This window comes from Anopheles gambiae, chromosome 3, assembly GCF_943734735.2.
Source record: "Anopheles gambiae chromosome 3, idAnoGambNW_F1_1, whole genome shotgun sequence".
Classification (NCBI taxonomy): Eukaryota; Metazoa; Arthropoda; class Insecta; order Diptera; family Culicidae; genus Anopheles; species Anopheles gambiae.
The window spans coordinates 6657599-6679643 of NC_064602.1; the positions used below are offsets into that span (position 1 = coordinate 6657599).

Genomic DNA, 22045 nt, shown 5'->3' on the forward strand with positions numbered 1-22045 from the left:
TGTGTGTGTGCGAGTGCTTTCGAATGGTCCCAATTTCGTGCTGGTGGTTTTTGGATTGGGGAAGGAAAATTACGATTCCCTTGGCTGATTTAAAGTGGAGCTGTTTATGCTGTACAAGGGTAACCTTTGTTGAAAGGTTCAAATCTGTATCAAGATGGTTTTATGCTAGAAATAAAAACAGGAATTGTGGTTATGATAAACTTGTCTCTTTGCTGGGCTTGAGTTTGCTGGTAGGAGTTGCTCTTTAATATTTTAATTAAAAAATAACATATCACGATTTACGTTGAACCATCGACGGAAGTTGTTTAATGAAACATTAAAGAAAGTTCAAAGATCATAGAAAACAATTACTTGCAACAAATGAAACCACCATCACGGAATATCAACGGGAAATGTTTTAATTAACCTTTGCTTGGCTGTCGGCAAGCATAAAGTTCAAACGGTCCAGCATTGGTTGTTTGCCTTTCCCCCCACAACTAATCGTACACTCGTGTCGTTGACGTTATTGCTCAATTGCTTTTGCTAGGTGGCCAGCTCCGTACCCATTGTTCGTTTCGTCATCCGAAAACATAATCACAGTGGGAATAAAATTGAAATGTGTTCCCCAAATTCGGTTGTGCAAAGCTTCATCGGTCCCGAAACTCCGGGACAGCCCCAAAGGTAGTAGGTTGTATCGTTCGTTCTGATTTAATTCCCTCCGGAGCTGGATGGGATGGTTTGCGGGAATGCGTCCAGCTCGGGAACTGCCCGGCACACGGGGTTAGCAAATGAGAATAACTTTCTCCAATTGACTTGAGTTTAATGGTTTCTTTATGAACTTTTGTACTTTTGCAAAGGCCTGGGTGAACTGAAACGGGCACCAGTCGGTCAGATGAATGCGGCGCACAAGCCTTCCTGGCAGTGGGACGTTTCGTTTGGTAGGCAAAGAAAAAAAGAGAGGCAAACGGTAGACTGCAATTTGTGCCATGTAGTTTCCAGGAACTTTCCGGCTGCTGCTGCTGCTGCTGGTTCTGCATTCTGCTCCCCTCCCCCAGATAGGAAGGTACACTTTCAAGGGCTTTAGTTGTTCGACTGCTGCCCGCTCGTCGGGCCGCGCTTCGGAATGGAATCCAGAATTACGAACACGGCACACGGCGGTGGCGCACGGTGTTCTTGTTTCGGAATGAAATTTTAATCTCGTACTTTATTACCTCCAAGAGTAGATGGTGCTGCTGCTGCTGCTGCTTGTACGATTTGCGCTTTTCAAGGAACGTGAAAGAGAGAAGGAGAGAGGGATTGTGAATTGAAAAAAAAACTTCTTCGACCTCGACCGTGAAAAGATTGCAACGGTTCTTTAGTGGCAGCAAAACGTGCTTCTGCTCAGATGATTGGAACAGAGAAGGTTTGTCAGGGGGCCGCAAGGGAGTGCACAATTCATTGCAGTACGATTTTAATGTGCCACAGCACAGATTGAAGCATCCGAGGGGGAAAACGAAGCATAAATCTTTGGTCAAAACAAGCCCCGGCGAACGGTGCTGAGCCAGGTGACCAGGTCAGGTGTTGTTGCTGCGAACTGGTTGGTTTTATCAACACAAATTGGAAGGACTGTTCTATTTTTTGTTGTTCAGTGACGAAAACGAGAAAAGGCCGAAAAATGTGAAAAGTGTTATCCTTGCGGAAGGGTGCGAAGCGTTATCGTGCTTCCCGTAAAGCAAACACGATAAAGAGATGAGCTTTCGCAGATGCGGGGAAAACAAAACAAAATGCACAATGCTAAATGAAACACACAAACACTTTGTCACGTAGATTTTTGCGGTAATTATTTTTATTGTGACCCTCGTTTGGAAATTTGCTTTGCCTTTTGGGCTTTTTTTTTGTGAATAAATTCGTCCCCATCCACTGCTCGATAAGTGTCATTCCTTTGTATTTCCTACGTCCTGTGACTATCAGCACGGGCAGAATGTTAAGGAGCGGGTATCGCGTTTGCCATAAACTTATTGCACACGTTAAGTTAGACACGATTTCTTTCCAACTTTTTCAAAACCCCCAAAAGTCATGGCGCTTTATTTTTGTTCGCGTCCGTCCCTTTCTGCAAGGTTGAAAACGTACAAATCGGATTATACAATTGTCCCCAGTGGGGGATAAACGCGTACGCTCCCTCCCTTAGTAGGTAAAAGATTAAAAGGCAAAAAATCAAATAAAAATTGCATTTTCCTAGAATTTGTTTGTGCTGGGATAATATTTTCCATTCATTTTCCGTATTCTTTTTTTTTGTTGTGCTCCTGACTCCTGTCAGACATCACCTTGAGGGAAGAAGGGAAAATAAAGGATAAAAAACAATAAATGACACTGATTTGCTGCAGCAATCCCCGTTTGTCTGCCTTCTGCCGTTGTTGTTGTTCCGTTTAATTCTCGACTCGTAAAGTGTTATCTTATGAGCTTTGGGGGAGATTTGTGTGTTTCATTTCTTTATTTCTGAATATATTTATTTGCTTTCGTTTATCGCTTACTTGAAGTAGTGCAGCAAGTATCTAGGGTTGGTTTGTTTTGCGCATATTTGTTTATATTCACTTTTACACGTTAAGCTTGATAGATTTTCTCAACCAGTGAATCGGTAAGTGTGAATAGTTCTTTTTGTGTGTTTCAGCTTTTGCTTTCCATAATTTCTCCTCCTGTCATCTGCAAACGATAGCGTTGTGATTTGTTTTACTTTTCTCTTTACTTTTTTCCTTTCCGGCTCTGTCCTCCTCTGTTTTGATTTACATTAATTGAATGCATTTGCATTGAAGTACACCGCACTTGAGCTTCTGCTGCAGGGAGAGACGATCAAGTTTTGTGAATGAGTTTATTTATTTCCTATTGTGTTCTAGCAAAAAGTTGTAAATTACATTTCGAACGGTCGCACACTTTTGCCTTCACACTCATACGCACACGCGACACACCCGCAGGATTTGCCTTTCCTTTTTTATGCTTTTATATCTACTTTTATCACATTCAATGCTTATGATTCTGTGTTTTGCTTTCTTTTATTCATTGTTTTTCTTGTTTTGTTTTTTTTAGAGTTTCTTTTACAAACAATACAGTTTAGAGGCAAAGCGATTAAAACACATACTGTGGTAAACGGAATTGTAAATGGAGTTTAAACATAATTGATTTTGTAATGCATTGGAGTGCTTGTGGTGCATTAAAAAATAAGATTAAAAATTAACATAAAAATGTGAAAACATGTCATCCATTTAATAGAAACCTTTACAGAGATGCGAACGATTGGCGTATTGGTTGGTTTTTTTTACAATAACTCTCAGGTGGATGGTAGAAAAAGCACCATGACAAAGCTTACTTTAGCGTGTTTTCGAGCTGAGAGCATGAAGTATAAAATATTCACGTTTATTTAAATACATTCTCCAGGCAAACAGCTGTCTTACAAATATCCGATTAAAAATATGCGCAATCATTGCAAGGTGTATGTGCTGCCGTTTATTGCCTGGTTCAAGCGCTCAAGGCATAATTGAAAATTGAGCCACCTTTCTCCTTCACAGGCCACCGAACAGACAGTGTAGCTATCGCACCAACTGCGCCCAAGATTGAAACGGTTGGCTGAATAAGTGACAATTATGTTACACACACACACGCACAAAAAAGAACACACATACACTATTGAACGAACTGTACGAAACGGTACGGGGAACTAGAGAGTCGGTTCTCATCCATCTGGCGGCGACGACACGGTATCATCATATACAACGGGGTTTACAATTCATATTTACAACGCTTACAGCTAGTAAGGAGTGGGTGCGTTTGCAAAGTGTTTGGCATTCGGTTGGCGGTGCTGGGCGGTTGCCTACATTCGGGCGCTGCAGGGCGGTGCACGCGAACGCTCAGAGAAAACTTTTCTCCTCGCCGTTCGCCTCCTTCGCGGTGGTGCCATTGCTCTTAAGCACCGAGTTGGCCAGCTGTCCGCTGGCGCTTTTAACGATGCTGCTCTGGCTATTACTGTTGGCGATCGTCTTTCCGCCGGTGCCGTTATTGCTGTTGGCGCTGTTCTTACTGTTGTTGTTGTTGACGGTCGTTGTGCTGTTGTTGTTGGTGCTGGTCGCATTGGCGAGCGCTGTAATGGTCAGCCCACCTGTGCCACTGTTTGCGGTCGGAGTGGTAACGGTCGGCTTGTAGGTGGAGTCGCGCGGCACCAGCATCATCGGGGTCGGTACGATGCTCGGCGGGCGCACCTCGAACGTTGGCTTGCACATCGCGAGGGCTGGATTGGTGTGCAGGCCCACGTTTTTCGGGCACATCGCAACGATGCTCGCCCCGATCGGACCTGCGGGCAGGGGTTTGATAGTGGCAAAGAGAGAAATTAGTGAAAACTGAAGCTTCAAATGGAGGCGACGGGCAAGATATGGAAAGGAACGACAGGTTAACGACATGCCTGAAATGTCTACAAACAATCATAAACCATCGAAAGAGATTGAAGAGAGATAGATAGAGAGAGAGAGAGAGAGAGATACACACGTAAGAGTGATAGTGAGGTTGAAGAGATAGAGAAGTTACACGATCCGACAGTAGGATGCCAACACGGAACATCAAACGAATCTCTAAGAAAGGAGTGTGATACAACTGTGGATCTTTCGGTTTTCAAAACAACCATACCATAAGGATCTACTTGAGAAGGGAGCAATCAAACACTGTTGCTACACAAACGCCAATAAAGTTTAGGTCACAAACAGGGTGAATATCCATGATGGTTATATGATTTGACTTATTTAATGAAGAAGTAAGTGTATTTTAAGGATGAATGAATATGAGTGAAAGAAAACAGACCAGTTTTTAACCACTATTGAATGAAGAAAGGAATGATATGATATGATAATAGCATAACTGTAGGCGTTTACACTACACCAAAACGCCCAAAGTTATGCAATTTACCTAACAATAGCTACACAAACACCGAGCATGGCTTTGGAACGTAAGAAACACCACGAAAATGAAATAATCGTTACAGCAAAATGATGCGTTAATGTGTTGTCTGCCGTATCTCGCTTCGAATGACCTAGCCGGAGCCTTATAATGGCTTTCGTTACTGCCATCTTCCAGCAGCTCGAAGCAGTCATTTAGGACGATGATTAGTGCGGCACGAACCGGCGCCGGCAGTGCGTGTGGTTAATTTATGATGAAGCTTAGGCGGTGGAGATTTGAGCTAATATGTTTTAATCTTTCAGCAGCCGGCAACGGTGGCAGCGGATGGAAATGAGAGGTGATGAAAGGGGGAAATGAGAGGTGAGATTGTTGTTCGCGTGCTTAAAGGTGATGACTTTCTTAAGAGGTCTGGGTGAGGCGAAATAGAATGTTAATGTGGGAAACGTGAGAAGCTGGTGTGATGATACAGGACGAACAGGAGAAACCCATTGACACACGCGTGTGGTTCTAAATGAAGGTGTCATCGTGTGTACTGTACATTGTACGTCTACGACTACGTGGGGATGAAACACTCAGGTTGCTACAGGCTAAGGAGGATGGATGTCTATATTTATATATAGTCAGACGACAACATCAAAACCATCAATTGCCATTAAACACATACAGGGAAATCAGTTACACACACACACAGACACACCAACACACATAAATATCAATGTCACTATCATAGGGGTGGAATCTACTGGAACATAACACTTTAGAGGTGGAGATTATCTATGCAAAACGATTAAAAATTAACGACAATTCTGAGACCCAAGGCTCACTCAGCGACAGTTTGATGCATAATATCCCTTAACGTATTGCTGGTAGCTTATAAGGCGCAGTAAATCAGGAATATAGTTTCATTATTGCTAGAATGTCTCGGTGGCATTCTTGTAACGCAAGACAGTTGGCTGACGAGATAGGAAACAGAGTGGAACATCTTACAACATCAATCACAGGAAATCTGGCGTGATGTTAGGTGAAGCACAAATCCCGACAAAATTGCTCGAATAATTCCGAGCAACAAGCAATCTCGACCTTCACTCGTTGCTGCCCTTTGAAGCTCGGGGAGCAAGAAATGCAAATTACCGCTCGGTGTGTGCTAGAGTGAATGAATTTAATTACGAAAGATTTGACCACCGCCCCGAGCGGGTTCGCTGCAGCATGCGAAAGAGAGCAGTTTAGTTTGCAGCTCAGTGATGAAAAAAAGCATGCTGTCGGAAGAGGAAAACAGCCAGCATCAGCTGATTGGAATCACTTCATTCGTGTTGGCAATTGGTACGCGTTTTTGTTGTGCTTCAATATTGACACGCGAAACTTGCGGAACGGAGCATAGGAATGGGAATGTACCGTGTTTTCCTCATGGAGAGCAGAAAAAATATACGCGAACATATCAGCAGAATCAATATTTGGTTGCCTTGTTTGTAAGACCGTACCTTTCACCGCGGGTCGGTGTATCGCGATCGTATCGTGCGTTGCTGTGCCTTGAAGTGAAAAATATCCCGAAATAGGGCGAACGTTGTTCCCCCACGGGATGGAAACAGGGAGCCATTTTTTTGCGCCCCTCCAGTTTACTTTAGTGGCAGTGGTTGGTCCAGGGTCAGAACGTGGGTCAATTGAGTGAAAGAGACGCTTTTAGGGGCATCACGGCTCAATGGAGCAAAATTCCATCCGCTGCGTTATCAACCCTGTGGACGAGATTTTGGCTGGTGAAAAATAGCTTGTGTGTTTGGTTTTTCATGCTTTGGGGTAGGAAAAATTTCAACCCATTCATGTAACACAAACGTTGGAAGGATGGAAGGAATTCATTGCTCTCCCGTGCACGGTACGGTAAGGCAGCACGATGCTTCATAAGATCGGTATCGTGGCGGGCGACCTGACCCGGTCCGTTGCCGTGGCAGCCAATACACACGCAGCATGGCCACACTGCCGGTGTAATATAATGGGTGGCAGAATTAGTTGTGAATAGCCCTTTGCTCCTGCTTTTTGTTTTATTTTCCCACCCTCCGGTGTGATAAACGATGCCAAAAAGGGTGAGCATCACTCCTGGAAAGCGTTAGCTTCCGTCCACTGTATGAGGCATGCTGGAAGGAATGTACTGGAATCAGTGTTAGTTATTTTGGGAAATTTGTGCTTGCTCCAGACTAGCGTTGCACCTGCAGTTTTATACGGGCAGAGAAGAAGCAGTACCTTTTGGTCAACGACGTGTGAACTAACACGTGGAACTTGTTCCGAGAGAGAAAGAGAGATAGCAGCTTTTAAAAATGTTCCAAAAATCAACACACAAACACGGGTTCGATAAAGGATCTGGCAGTGCCACCGGGGAAGTTGCAATACAGCAACGAAGGCAGTGCCAGGATGTGTTTTTGTTGTGTTACAAAAAAAAGTAAGTAGAGGTTCTATTCGTGGTGCAACAAAGGGGATAGTTTCTTTTCTAGTGACGTGTAACGATGCTATCATTGCTGACAAGGCACACTGGGGTAATGGTGCTAGTGAAGGTGGTCAAAATTGGTTGCAATTATTAATGTATTTATTTTTAAAAGTCTTTAAGGACATTCAACACATTTTATAAATATTTTCAATTCTTACTAAGAGCGTTTTATATACGGATTTTATTAGTATTTATGACCACTGCTTTCCCAACAGTGCAGCGATCATCTCCATACAACTATCCGCACGAACGCTGTTCACTTCACTGCATGATAATAGTGGTGCCTTATTTTAAATGTCTCTTAGGAGCTTTATACAAAAAAAAAGTTTATCCCCTCCCCCCGAAAATCCAATAAATCACACAACACACGTCAAAAAGTTCGTTTTGGTGATGGTAATAGCATGGTGTAGCGTGCTATCGGTGCGTTTCGTGGCTACTTGGCGGGGTCGTGTTGTTACTGCTGCTGGTGTCAATAAATCAACGGATAATCAGCGAAGTGTTGCAAACGTAACGGTGAGGGAAAAAGGGAAAGTTTTGTTGGTCGTTAGAAAGCTGAAAAGTTGGAAAGTGATGATGCTATTGTTCTGGTTAATAAATTGCTAGATAAGAAAGGAGCTTGTTAACTTGCTGGTGGCATTATCTATATGCTACTGAGAGAGAAAAAGAGGAATCAAGGAATGTAAAAGTTGGAGATTATAATGTTCTACGAACGAATGCATTGTCTTGTACCCTGGAACAACTCACACACTAGTATGGAACGCAACGAGAGCTAACGAGGAATCATTCACCAAAAAATAGGTCCTTTGGAGGTGGTGAGGGGGGGTTTAAATTTTGAGGCGGGAACAAACTTCATAAACGAACAATATGCTTACAATACAAACGGACATGACACAGCACACACAACAGCTACAGAGATTGCTGGAACGGAGATTGGGGTTTTGAAGATGCTCAGTACAAACACAGGGCCGTATGGGTGGGGGACAACAGGAGCAATAACGGGAAAGAATATATTCAGTACAGAGGACATTCCAGGAAAACAGGAAACAAATCAAAACAAACGTGTATCCCGTCAAGATCAATAATGAGGGTAATAGCGAAAAAATACACGGGACAGAAAATCACGTCACAGAAAGCGGAAATGGCACGCTGTACCTTCCCGGAAGGTGAATTGGCTGTCCCCCAATGATCTCGGTGTGGATGACATTTTAACACATTTGTACAAATAGACACACACCGCTTTGCGCAATGTGAAAATGTGTCCCCGTTCGAGCTCCAACCAACGCCAAACAAAGTTGCAGTTAATCAATTTTAGTTAATTTGTATGTTACATCTTTGAGGGAGGTTTTTTACCAAAATACCCGGTGGGCGAAATTTACGTTTGCATTTCCCGGTTTTTATTACGCTACTCTCCTGAGACGAGGGGGAAGCGCTTCTTTTCTTTGTGTTTGTTTGTTTGTTTGGATTTGATTCACGTTTTTCGCTTCTCTACTGGCTTACTCTTGGTTTTGCTTCTAGTCTCTCGAGAGCTTCGTGTTGACTTTGACCAGATTCATGGCGTTCGAGATGCGCCGTTTCGTTTGCTCTGTGAAGAGAGAGATAGATAGAGAGGGAGAGTGAGAAAGAAAGCGAGAAGGCACAGCAACGATCAGATGAAGGCGATCCACTTCTCTCCGGGGAGCTGGTGGTGGCGGTGATCTGGCAATGGAAATGGAAGCGTTTTCCCGCTTGATTGGACCGTGGAATGCGACGGAGGACGATGGAGCCAGGAAACGAACAGGATATGAAACACTTTTATGAGAAATCCCTACAGGGGATGCCCACCAACGCGATTCAGCGGGTTTAGTTTTTAGTGCTTGGTTTTATACTTTTTAATGTTTTATATTGGATTGCAGGAGGGAATCACGAGACACCAGTATGACGTCAGATGAGGACTATGAAGAGAATACGCCCGGGAACGGTGTCGACTGTGAAGATTGATGGAAAAGGGATGATAAAAAGGGTAGAAAAGGAGAAAGACACAGACACAACACAAAAGTTGACATCGATCGACGTGCTTTGCGAACTCGATTGCCCCGTCCTAGAAGCCGCCATGATGATGACGGAAGAAAAGGTTGAAACAATAAAACCATTCGTAAAATAAAAGTAGGTGAACGAAGAGCGCACAAATGCGTTAATGTAGTGTGCAGTGGTGGCAAACGGCTGTCCAACGTTTTGATGGATTTTCGGCTCGTTTTGGTGTGCTCCAAAGCGAAAGAGGAAACAGAAAATTGGTTGTATTGCATTAACGAACGCATCAATGGTGCGGTGAGATAGGAAAAAGGAGTGGAGAATTATACACATACACACACATGTTGTTAAGACTCGTACGTACACTCGTAGAACGACACAAAGGTCCTTTCGGTGATGGCTGACAGGAGGATGAGGATGGAGGCAGGCGTAGCAGAATGGAATGAAGAGACGAGAAAATCAAACAGATAAAACTGATCGTTAGGGTTTTGGGGGTAGCAGAATGAGTGTGGTAGGAGCGTATCTCCAAAGACACAGCTTAACATCGTTATAGAAACCATTTCCGTAACGCAAGCCGGTTTTGATTTGAAAGACACCACGGACGGGAACGTGTTTGAGGAAGGTAGTTTGTGGTATAAATTTTCATTCCCGTTCATCTCGCTCTAAACCCGGGCTCGGTATTAGGATACAAGCTTCTCGGGCTATGTGTGTGTGCTGTTCACTTTTGGCACGAAGATGTCAGAAGCTCCTGAATCAACTATGCTTTCTTGCGCTCCCACAGCCCTGCTGTCTGGGTCTGTAGTTGGCATGGGTATCTGATTTGATATGAATTTATTCTTTCATCAGAACCACAGCACAGAACGTTTAGGAGCGAGAATGGGGTTAGCGGAGACGAATTTCGGTCACCACAGAGGGCCGGAATAGTACATCCCCAATATCCCAGCAGCGAAAAGACGACCACGGACCGTTGGAAAGTCAGTGTGTCTTGTGCCAATTCCCGCCAGGGGAGCTGGGAAGCAGTAAAGATGTACTGTGATGTTTTCTCATGACACAGACACAGGAGCAAGCATGGTTGGCACGGTCGTATCTAGCGGCCTGGGGGGGATTGAACTTTATTGGCAGCGGTACCGGAACTCTCGGGTGAATTTTTGGTGTCTTATGTGTGTGTTGTGTGTGTGTCTATCAGTGGGCAGCGAAAAAGACACTTATAACTTTCTCCCCCTGGCGGGAACGGGAGAAGACACCGTACGCTCAAGGGAAATAACTGGAACTAGGACAACCCAAGGGTTGCTCCAGTTGGCTTGCTTTTGCGTCGTGTTTCGTGTGTTTCGGTACCTATCCCCGATGTAAGATAATAAATAATCGTAGCCTTTCTTGGGATGGGGTACAGCGGTTCGCTTCTGGGTGGTGCACCGATGCAGCAAGGAAAGGTTTTCTTATCATAAAGTGCAATGGACGCAGTAGTGGCTGGTGCATATTAGGTTTTTGGATGGAGTCCCAGGGGGACAATAATACAAGCACAGTATGCTATTTTGGGGATGAGAATCATAAGCGGTTAAGGTGGATTTATTGGATTGGCTTGGGACGGACGATAAAGTAAGGAAGCGTGTAACGCAGGTTTTCTTCACTAGACGCAATGATCGAGCAAAGTTATTGAGATTCTGAGATTTGGGAAGAGGATTAGGAGACACAATAAATAGTGGAAAATGGGTAATCAAAGCTATGTACTTATGTACGCTTTAAGAATGGTACAAGGGTGTTGAAAGGAAGTCATCTGGTTTCTTGCTGAAGTCCACAGTTAAGCAATGGAGCTCCTTGGACAGGTTCCTGGTGCATTTACTCATCTGTCTGCTATGTCCTTGATTTAAGACCTAATTTTCAAATCCAGGTACCATTCTATCGTTTAAAGCACGTAACATTCGTTTAATTTTAGCTTAATAGTTCAATATTAATCTACACGAACATAGATCTACACGTTATTCGGTCAAATAAATCATACGCAAGCGCCCGATGTTTGATTAGCTTCTATCAACTGCTTTCAGCATGGGAAACACATCAAAATTCATCTCACAAACCGTTTCCCCTGGAAACGCCCGCCTCATGTTTATGCAGAGTTGACAAAAATGTTTCAAAATTAGTTGATTATTTATAGCTTTCCTCACGAAACACGAACCCTTTTCCCCAAACACCACGCACCACGAATGTTGCAGTCCCAAACATCCCGAAATTAAAAGCAGCAGGACCTCCCCCTCGCTAGGGGCCTCTCCGGGATGAGTGTTAATTTGAATTTAGAATGAATCGAAAGATAATTTATTTGCTGGCCAAGCCGAGCCGTGTTGACGCACCGTGGGTCACATTAAAAACGGTGCGCCGGTTGAGAAGGTTGACAAATTGCTAATGATTTATAGGGGGCGCGTGCTGCTGCTGCTGCCGTTGATGGATCGACGCGACGCGTGGTGTTGACCGGTGTGCTGCCGTTTGGGCAAAACTAGGCAAACATCATAAATAATGATCATAAATTTGTGCCGAGGGTGGGCAATCGCTTTCCGGTGGGCTTAGTTTTAAAGCGGCAGCAGCATTTGCGGGCCTGCGGAAGCTAAACGCTGCTCAGGTGGAAGCGTTTATGTGATGCGAAAGAAGGGGATTAAGGAAAGTCATCAAAACTCCCACACAACAAAACAGGCGGCATGAACCGTCCGGTAAGCCTCGTGAATGGATGGATGGATGAAAATGGATTAGGATGGAAACCATCATCGATTTAAATCGCCGAAGCCTGTGCTGTGCTGGGGTGAATAATATCGTCGTGAATGGGCAAGAGAAGCTTAAAGACGTTCGTTCGTTTACGCAGCATGTTGAACTTCTCAGCCACGTGCCCGGGTTAGCACAATTATATTTGATTTTTCAATTTTTCAGTCTGAAAATTTTACGATCCATTAGGTTGATGCAGAGAGAGAGAACGAAAAAGAGGAGAAGCGGTTGAGTGCCCGTCGCTTCCAGAGCGACGGGTCTCAATTTAACGATCCGATTGTCGCATCACAAATAACCTCCGCGTAAGTACTGCGAAAAGGGTACTTGGGTGCTCAATTAGGCGCGTTAAAAGTTTTTCGGCTAGACATTCGGTTCGGCAAAGGATTATGACTTTGCTCACGGTTTGGACGGTTGTAGATAAGAGGTGATGGGTTGGGAGGGGGTTTGGGTAGGAAAGGGGAGTCGATAAACTTCGTAAACGTATTCGGAAACGTCTGTAGAAGGCAGCAAAAGCGGGGGAAGGGAATAAAATGGGAGTTTTTTCACCTGGCTGAGCGAAGTAATGGAGTTTGGGTTGATTCTTTTAATGGTCTAGAAGTGGAGCAGTTTTTGTTGTTTTACATAACCATGGAAAGTAAAGCAGGGGAGAGCAGCCTTTGCAAAATGAATACCTCCGACAGTGAAGTTGGAGTTTTTTTCTGTTATTAATTTTAACGACCCCTAGACAGTTCCAGGAAATTTATTCCGTAAGCGTGATCATCGAGTTGGTCTACGTCCAGCCCAGCAAGCTATGCGAATAATAAATCGCCCGCTCGCAGTACATATATGTATTGCACTTGTGTGCTCATAATGCGGAAGTATTTGCTTGGGCGAGGTACGTGAAAGTGCAATGCTACGAATCGATATAAATTACTCGCACGCTCGTACATGAAATTTAGACCCCACGCCCAATCCTCCAGGACACGATCGATCCGGAAGTGCTCGGAGTGCTTAAATATGTTATGAGGTTTTCCCACGCGCCGGTGTGTGTGTGTGTTTTATTTCCGTTTTAACACTCACCGAGGTGTTTTAAAACAGTCGGAATATGTGTGTGTGTGTGTGAAACAACACACATTGGTGCTGTAGGTGAATAAGCTTCCGGTACGTGACATGATTTACAAACACGCGTAGTATTGAATCTTTCCATCGGACCGATCGGTGGCGATGGTGGTGATATGATATGTTTGTGTCTAGCATATGTTACGGATATGTGTATATATTGAAAAAAGCTTCCCAGCCGTGGAGCTGCAGCTAGTGAAACAAGGCAAAAAAGAGGAACATTTATTTCTACCACACACTGTGCACGAGAGCTTCATATTATATTGCCATGTCGAACGATGCGATGAAATATAGTGTCGATCTTAGTGGCAATAATTTCCGACCCACGGTGGCCACCCGATATTAGCTTTTTGCACAAATATCATGCGGAAGGTTAAACCCATTTGCGGTATATTTATGACCCCGAACGCTAGACGTGTTCGGTGACCCTTCAGAAGGGAGGATTGTTGCGGAGTGGCACAGCGAAAACAACCAACCCACTAAGCACTCATGTTTTTCGGTGTTATTGCGTAGCCCGCGTGGCAAAACGATCCAAATTCGCATTTGATCGCTGAGATGGATGGCGGGTTGGCATGCAAAAAAGAGAGAAGAGTGCGCCATCAGCGTGAATAATTGCATCCGTTTTCGCTGGGCTGGGAAAATGGGCACATAAAACTACCACCCCTCGCCCGGTTTGATCCGTAGTGCATATTAGCGGCGATTAGTGACGCGGTTAGGAGCTTTAATCGAACATAATGACAGGCGAGTATCGATAAATTAAGCGGGTGATCTAAATGGTTGCGCTGATGTCATTAGGATTGCATACTTTAGGGCGTTTAAGCGTTTACGGAAAGGATAATCATTCAGCAAAGGAAGGATTTAAATTATGAAATGCTATGAAATGCAAGATGTGTTTTGTGCGCCTGAAGGTATGCAATGCAGTTTATTTGCCTTTTGATAGACGCGATTATCAAGTAATCTAGATTATATGCACCGATTGCATACCTGTAGGCGATGGCGAAGAGCGTTTATAGGCCCATTTTCTGTTGGGAGCAATTTAAAAGCATTTTTGAGTTGATTTGTTCTTTTTTCCTATTTTTCTCCGTATGTGGAGTTTTTTATGAGTCTCGCTCTCCTGAGTGAAGCAAAAAATCAATAACCTCATCGAATAAAACTGCCTCATAAATCGAGAACGGGGTTGATTGCACCCCGGTTGGTTCAATCCCACAAGGAAGGTCGATAATCGGTACGAGTAAAGCCATCAATTACCGATAATTGGCGCGTTGGGGGCTGCACTTACTCTTTTATTCGATCGTTTAATTCGTGCCGGCGAACAATTGAACCTACGTCGTACATACCGCCCACGAGTAGCAGCCCCATCTATATGCGGGACAAGGAGCGGTATAAAAAATGATTTAAATTTTCATATGTTCAAGCACGAAAACAAGGAAAAGCTCAACAAGACGTGAAGGTAACAATGGGTGCGTTCAGGTGCTACCTGGGGAAGGATTTGCTTTGCGATGTTCTCGGTGTTGTCCTGATTTACATAACAATCGGGACACCTGTTCGGTATTCCAGCTGGTTGAAAGTTAAATTGGCACGGACCAAAACGAACCAGCAGCAGCAACAGAAAAAAATGTCCTCGAATATCTTATTTTCGACTGTATAAATAAGAAGTGTTTTCCACCGCACGCAGAAAGGCGCCCAGTGGTGGACAGTTTGTTTCATTGGAAGGACGATTAAACGTTTATCTCGAGTTTTTGTTTCTCTTCGGGCGCTCGGCACGGGATGGGAACCGAACGCAGCTGTGCCATGCCGTTCGTTATAAATGCTAGGCACGGCCTGTAAATATAATTTAAACTCCCACGAGACAACTTCGTGCGATCCTTTGCCGGTGGGTGGGAGAGGTAGGGAAGCATGGGCCAAAGACCAGTATCCCGTGTTTGTCACGTGCAGTTTGTTTTAGCAGCGATTTCATGACTGTTGACAAAGAGCTTTTTTGCAAACACCGGTTGGGAGCGAGGAGGAGGAGGATTGTACTTTGTTGTTATGCGAGACGTTTGCGAGTAGAATATCGATCATTTGGTGAAGACATGCTGGCAAGGAGGAGAGGGCAAGCACGGTGGAAAATGTTTATGAATCGCTGATGAAAATACTTTCTCTGAACTTATATCGTGGCAAAAGTGAGCCATCATCGTAAGACTGCACGGCTACAAAATTGTTGACACCGTTCGTCAGATAATTGCGTGCGAAACACGCACGAACAAGTCATTCTCTTGACAGCTTGGAAAGTGTTTCAGTGGCAGTAAGGAAAATGGGCTTTTTTTAAATAATGAAGGCATAAAAAAGGCCTTCAAATGATTGTTTTATTAATGCTCATTTATGGTTCAATCTATTTTGATAGACATGTTTGAGTAAAATCGAAGACATCTTGATACATCCTAAAGAGAACAGTGAAACGAGAATATTTTTGGAATATATTATTGTTTTAGTGAATGTTACATGGAATACATAACAGCAACAAAAAGAATAAAGCAAATATTTTCCAGAACCAAAGTTCAAGTAAGAAAAATGATACTAAAACACTGGACAAAAAACACATTGCTTTGCATGACTCACGTAGATAGGAACGCGTAGGAAGGGAAAAACTTATCCAAAAGTATCAAAGACGCGAGAAGCGCAGAAAAAACGAGAACATGAAGCATCATTTAACGTCGCACCATTAACGCGCCTCGTGGCCAACGCACGGACAATAAAGTTTTCCCTAACGTTTGTTTGATTTGCTGGATGGTGCAGTGAAAAAGTAATGCACCACCACCAGCATCCTACCCTGCGGGGGGGATTACTGCCGTCGACTGTAGCAGCAAATGCTGGGCCCCTCCCGGTAACCTTTGACCATGACAGGCCGCAGCATTTCGACCGTGAAGATGTGATGTCTGACCTCATGAATATTCATTGGCGGGCAGTGAAGCGGAGCAGGAGCAGCCGGCCAAAACAATATCAACAAAGGCGAGCGGAAAGCGATCCGGAAAAATGAATAGAATAAACTATTCAACCTTCTCGCGCGTGTGGCAACTAAGCATTCAAACGTCAGCAAGGCGACATGGCACACGCATGGCAAAGGTAGCGCCAAAGAAAACTGTCGCATGGCGGTTCCTTTTCGCCGTGGCACTTCGGGTGGGGGGAGAGGGCAACTCACCCATATCAGTTTGACGTGCGTGTTGATTGAGTTTCCAGCAGAGCGCATAACTTCGTTAACTGCCGTTCTCCTGTGCGGAGACGGTTGGTGGGCAGATGGAGCTCCAAAAGTGGGAGTGGGGAGAGAGAGGGAGAGAGGAAAGGAGCAATCATTTTCCCAGGACTGGTGGGCAATCTGTATCCCTGCGCGTTGGGCCGTACACCCGGCCAATGAGACGCGCGTTGGAGGCGTGGCGGGCTGTGGTGGAATGGATACTAATTCAATAACGACGTACCGTCGTCTTCATGTACGATCGGGGCAAGTGAAACTCCAAGCGCCAACCTTTCCCTTCCTTTCCCCTCTCCCCGCTCCCTGGAGCGCCGGAAAAAGTTGTCCAAAAATAGTTTCGCCATCCGTTTATCGCCAATTCCGTGATATGGCTAAGCGATGTGACACTTGTACGAACATGGTTACTTTTTACGAGACGAGTTTATTTGCCCTTGGCATTACGGTTTCTCTCCGCACAGATGGGTGAGTTTGCTGTGGCAACGGAGGACAGGACCGGGTCTTGGCGGGACAAAACGACCAAGCGAATGTAGGCGAGAAAATAAAATTGGGCAAAGTTAGGGCAAATAATGAAGCGAAATTCGGAACCGATTCTATCCCATTACATGGTTTGGTTCGGTTGGGCGGTTAGCAATGGTTTGTGCGAAATTGGGCTAAGTGAAACAAGTGGATTGAATAAAGTTGTAAGTGTCAATCGCAAGAGGCTGAATCGTTGAATGATGAAAGGAAGAACTTAAGTGAAGAAAATCGTAAGAAGATAAGAGAAAATGTTAAAGAGATGATAATTAAAGCTTCAACATGAAAAACAGTAGAAAATCAGACAATCTATGATAAAGTTAAATGAATAATCTATAACAAACAAACTACAAACAAAATACAAAAAAAAACTATATAATTAGTTTTCAATATTGAATTCCATTCAAATGGGTAGCTAAAAATTATTAAAATGAACAAAGAATAAATCTCAACGATCTCAGATTCGTGACAAAGAACAGACCAATGACCAGGAAAAAATCGTAAAAAATCTCAACAGTAACAGAAGGACCAAATAAAACCGGAAAAAGAAACTGTAAAAGCCAAACAACACAAAAGCCACAGAAACACACACATACTGACTTTTGGCTTTTCAGGTGAGCCTCGTGATGGATGAGAAACCCTCAAAACCTCACCACACAATGCTCGTAATAGGATAAAGGTGGCATTTGCCTCACCTGCGCGTAGAGTGGAAAATACCAACACCGGAGCGTGCGTTTGGGTTTGTTCAAACAGTGTTCCGGTGTTCCGGTTGGAATGGTTTCCGATTGTTAGGAAATTGGCATTCGATTGTGATGAAGCAGTGGCCTACGGGGATGCTGCCCAAGTGAACAAAGGGTTCTCCTTTTCTTTTCGCCCGAAAATAAACACAAGAAAAAAAACCTTTTGTTCAAAGGCGGGTGAAAAAGAAGTCTTCTTTTTCCAACAGGGAATTTGAATCTATGTCCAGAGCATTATCTGGATCGCAATCAGTCCTCCTTCAAGCGGGGAAGGTTTGTTCAAACATTAAAGACTCTGTGGCATGAATGGGCACCTAATTTTGCACCATTCATAGAGCAACACCGTTTTGTGCGCCACCTTTGGGAAGAGTTGTTCCCATACCCTTTGCAATGTTTACCCGACGGACCCGTCGTGTTTGGGAAACATGTTGCCCGAATGCGCCCTCAAGAATCATCAAGCAGGGTTTGACAAACAAACCAGAAGGCCCGCGCGTATGCTCAAACGTATGTTTGAGCGCCGTGAGCAAGCACAAATTACGGTGACAAACTATAATCCTCGGCCCGGCTGTGTGTGTGTGTGTGGCTGTTGTTGCTCACTATTGTTGCTTCAAATTGTAGCTAACAACACGCTTGAAGGCTCGTCGGCTCGAGAGATCGTTTGCCAGCGCACCGAAGTGGATACATGCACCGTGCCGCCGCTACAAAGCAATCAGCCTAAGCTTATGCAAAATATACGGACAACAATCATCGACACCGTTGTACCCGTTGTACGGTTCGGTCGCACCAGCAGCCTTCTCGGGCGCATGCATTTCGTGCGGGTCCTTTTTTTCGGCACTTTTTCGGCATTTCATTTCCGGTTCCGGTTTCGATTGTGGTGCAGGCAGTGCCAGTGGCAACTCCGGACTCCGAACACGTGCGCCTGAATGTAGGCTCCGGATGTAGTAGCACTCGCATTCCGGTGCCGGCGCTCGTAATAGTGGCGGGATTAACATTGTACGCGGCAAAAGTCATGCAGCGCCCCATTCCCGCATCACACTTTTCGCAAACGCAAACGAACGGTTTTTGGCGATGAATGTTTTTTTTCTTCTTCCATTTGTAGGATGGCGGGGGAAAAAATGCAGGAAAAAAGTGAAATCAACCAACCGCAGCGCTTTATTCTTCACACCTCGCCTGTTAGTGTACTAGGGGGTAGTTTTTTGTATGGCTCTCTGTGTGTGTGTGTGTGTGTGTGTCATTTCTGCGTGCCGTGACGATGGTGCTGAAGCTTTCCGTGCACGAGACACACGAGATATTCGTTCGCTGCTGCCACCGTGAGGACAGACTGATTGTCGTGCGCTTTTTTGTGTGTGTATGTGGCATGCTGCTGCTGTTGCTATTCGAGAAAGCGAATTTTATCACCCGGGAATCTGCAAAAGAGCGAGGAGGGGGGCACTGGCCCGGCGTGGCCTGTTTGCCTTTTGTGTGTCCTGCTTTACGACCACTGCAGCGGGCGCTGCGGCAAAGTCATAAAGGTCCGATGAGTTTGTATACCGGGTCTGTGCATATATTGAAAGGGCTTAAGAATGAAATTGTTTTCGCTTGCCTCGGGCTCAGGGGAGTGTGATGCTCATTTTTGGAGCGCATATAATGGAAAAAAGGCGGCACATTCAATTTAGTCTTTATGGCGTAGAAATGGTGCTGGAATTTTTGGTAGCAAACTTGTCATTTAGTTTGGAGCACTGTGGAGTATTGAAAGCAGTTTGAAATAAAAACTCGCCAACACCTGCCATGTCGTTTAGAATTAAGGATCATTGCGCGAGCATCGAAACTAGCATTCGATTTAGTTTTGTAGTCACTCGGTTTGCCTGCAAAAATGGGTAAAAGTTTTAGTGTTCCATTTCAACGATTGCACCCCGCCCGAAAAACATCTCGAAAGCACTCAAACAGTCGATAATATTATCCAGCTGGCCGAACAAACGTTCATCAATTTCCACATGGACTGGTTCTTTCCGTTGATTTCCTTCGAGCACATGCTCGCTCTCTCTCTCACTCGCTGCACGAGATCGTCGTCTCGGTTAGATCGGTTTATTGAAACACACGCCACGTGCTCGAAGGGGGTGAATGTGACACATAAAAAGGCGGAACTACAATCGGAGCAGCGGGTGCAGCCACCACCATCAGGCGCTCGTTAGCAGCACAATCTCGAAGAAGAAAGGCGGTCGGTGGTAGTAGCAGCGCCATTGATTCGAACCGGTTATGGGCGATCTTTTTCTACAGACGTACGGAAAACTATTGCTTGGCGGTTAAGCGTTGCAGCCGTTTGCTGGGAGGAAGGATCTGAGTGTTGGGGATAGCAAAACATTTAGATTGAACAGCGTTTGAGTGGAGCTTGATTTGGTTGGATGAAATCAATGAAAAACACGGTACAGTATGACGCAAAACGACCGCTTTGACGACAGTTCTGCAATTGGCAGGTTTTGTTGGCCACGGTTGTCGATGAGATACAGAATCGTACGAGCTAGAAAAACGGTTTTGAGTAAGGAATATGAATATGAAAGTAACATTACAGGAAGCGATAGTTTTTCGTACGGAAAACACGGAAACTGTATATTGAAAAGACATTTATGAAAAGACATCAAAATACGGTACAAAAATGCTACAAAAATGACTCTGATAGACAGAGCTGAAATCATGTGAGTTGAAACAAAATCAAAAGGAAGAATATAAAAATGATAATTGAGACAAAACAATTTTGATAAGCATAGAGAAAAGCAAAATAATAAAAAAAGTCTTCAAAACTCAAAACGTTTAGCATATTATTCGAGAACATTTGATTAATAATATCCTTAAACATGTAAGAAAGTGTTATTAAAGGAGTTATAAAGAAAAAGCAACAAAATAACATCAAAAACTACTCTAAAGTGGCGCACAAAATACAAAAAATGCACATCAGATAATGAACACACATCGAATAAAATCTAACGGCCAAAGAGCACAATTTACACACAACAGTTGACATTGACACAACGATTTCGTAGAAGAGTGTAACAGAGAGACAGAGAGAGATAGAACTTGGTTGTTCTTGGTACGACAGCTAGCACGACACCGAAAACGTATACTTAAGCGCTGCTCAACGAACCGTTCCTCGCGGCGAAGAGCGAAGTCTCAACCGAAACCCCCACATGAGCGTCAAGTCATCCCTTTTCTCGTTAGAGCGTCCTGCGTTGCATCCTGCTATTTGCTCGAAGGCATCATTTTAAAAGACCCAACCCCCGGTTGCAACAACTTGACAAGCGGTTGGGAAATAATTTGGGGAGCTTAGTTGTTGCTGTTGCTGTCGTTGTATGTTGTCAAGCTGCCCACACCGTATAATGGGCACACCGCGAGCAATTATATTTTTGCTCTCCAGCGGTCTGTGCCACTCTTCACCACTTCTTTGCTTCAAAACTGGATGGTAAGTGTAATGGACGTTTCATTAGAGCGTATATTATTCGGACGCGTGTTCTAGGAACGCGCAATACCGGTACATCGGTTTTGCTGCTGTTTTCCAGCAATTGTGTGTGTGTGGTTGAGTTTTTATTTACTTTCGCAAATCCACCGGAAGGCGCATGTGACACACAGAGACACGGTACGGCACGCGTTTCTACGGCGTGTCCGAATTAGTTTTGCATCCTTCCAGCAGCAGCAGCCGAAGCGTTGGTCGGTGGTTGTTCGTTGATCGTTGGCGGGACGGGTACGACAGGACGGCGTGATGCGAACAATCGTGCAGGGATTAGCGCAAAAGCTGTTCGTTATAAAAGCTGTGCCATTTTGCCGCCCGCTTTGCCTATGTACGCTGAGGCGGCATCTGATGGGCGAGGGGGGTGGAGTGAGTGAATGAGCGGGAATAAAAAAAAACATGGGGCGGAAAGCGTTTCATTAGCGAAAGGTGAACCTGATGGTGTGGAAATTTTATAATTCGTTTGATTGTTTCGTAGAACGAAGCATGGAAGTGTTTCGTGATGTGTGTTATGTAAGGTAAATTATATTTGGTGTTCTTAGAATTGGACACCATTTTGTGAAACATGACAAGGTTAACTGGAATAAAAAAGCGTTCAAATAGCATTGTTTTTACAAATTACATACCTTTAGGCGCTGTATCACAAACGTTGACAGAGCGCCTAAAGTTATGCAACTCGCAAAGTATGATCCCTTCATTAAAGCGGAATCGAAGCAGGCGATAGGTGTGTTTGTGTTGCAAATATTCATGTCGTTTGAACAGCTCAACAAAATGCAATTGGTTAAATAATAAAAACTTAATCCATATTTTAATTCGCCTTTAATCATTGTTAGTAAAACAAAAGAAACATGTAAAACCACATCAGTGCAGTG

The 22045-nt window shown here is 44.3% G+C and overlaps 1 protein-coding gene across 9 annotated transcripts in view; it reads right to left on the bottom strand.

The window, feature by feature from the left end:
- Positions 1 to 1782: 1782 nt before the first annotated feature.
- LOC1277771 (potassium voltage-gated channel protein Shaw) overlaps positions 1783 to 22045 on the bottom strand; it is a 56863-nt gene continuing 36600 nt past the window's right edge. For 6 of the 9 annotated variants that reach the window (XM_061656018.1, XM_061656019.1, XM_061656021.1 and 3 more), the window contains one exon: positions 1783 to 4297. In XM_061656018.1, coding sequence (XP_061512002.1) covers positions 3858 to 4297 — 440 coding nt within the window. In that variant the 3' untranslated portion in view covers positions 1783 to 3857. Of the gene's footprint in view, positions 4298 to 8580; positions 8949 to 20996; positions 21522 to 22045 lie in introns of those variants that run through there. The other 3 variants (XM_061656024.1, XM_061656023.1, XM_061656025.1) reach the window with 3 other exon arrangements.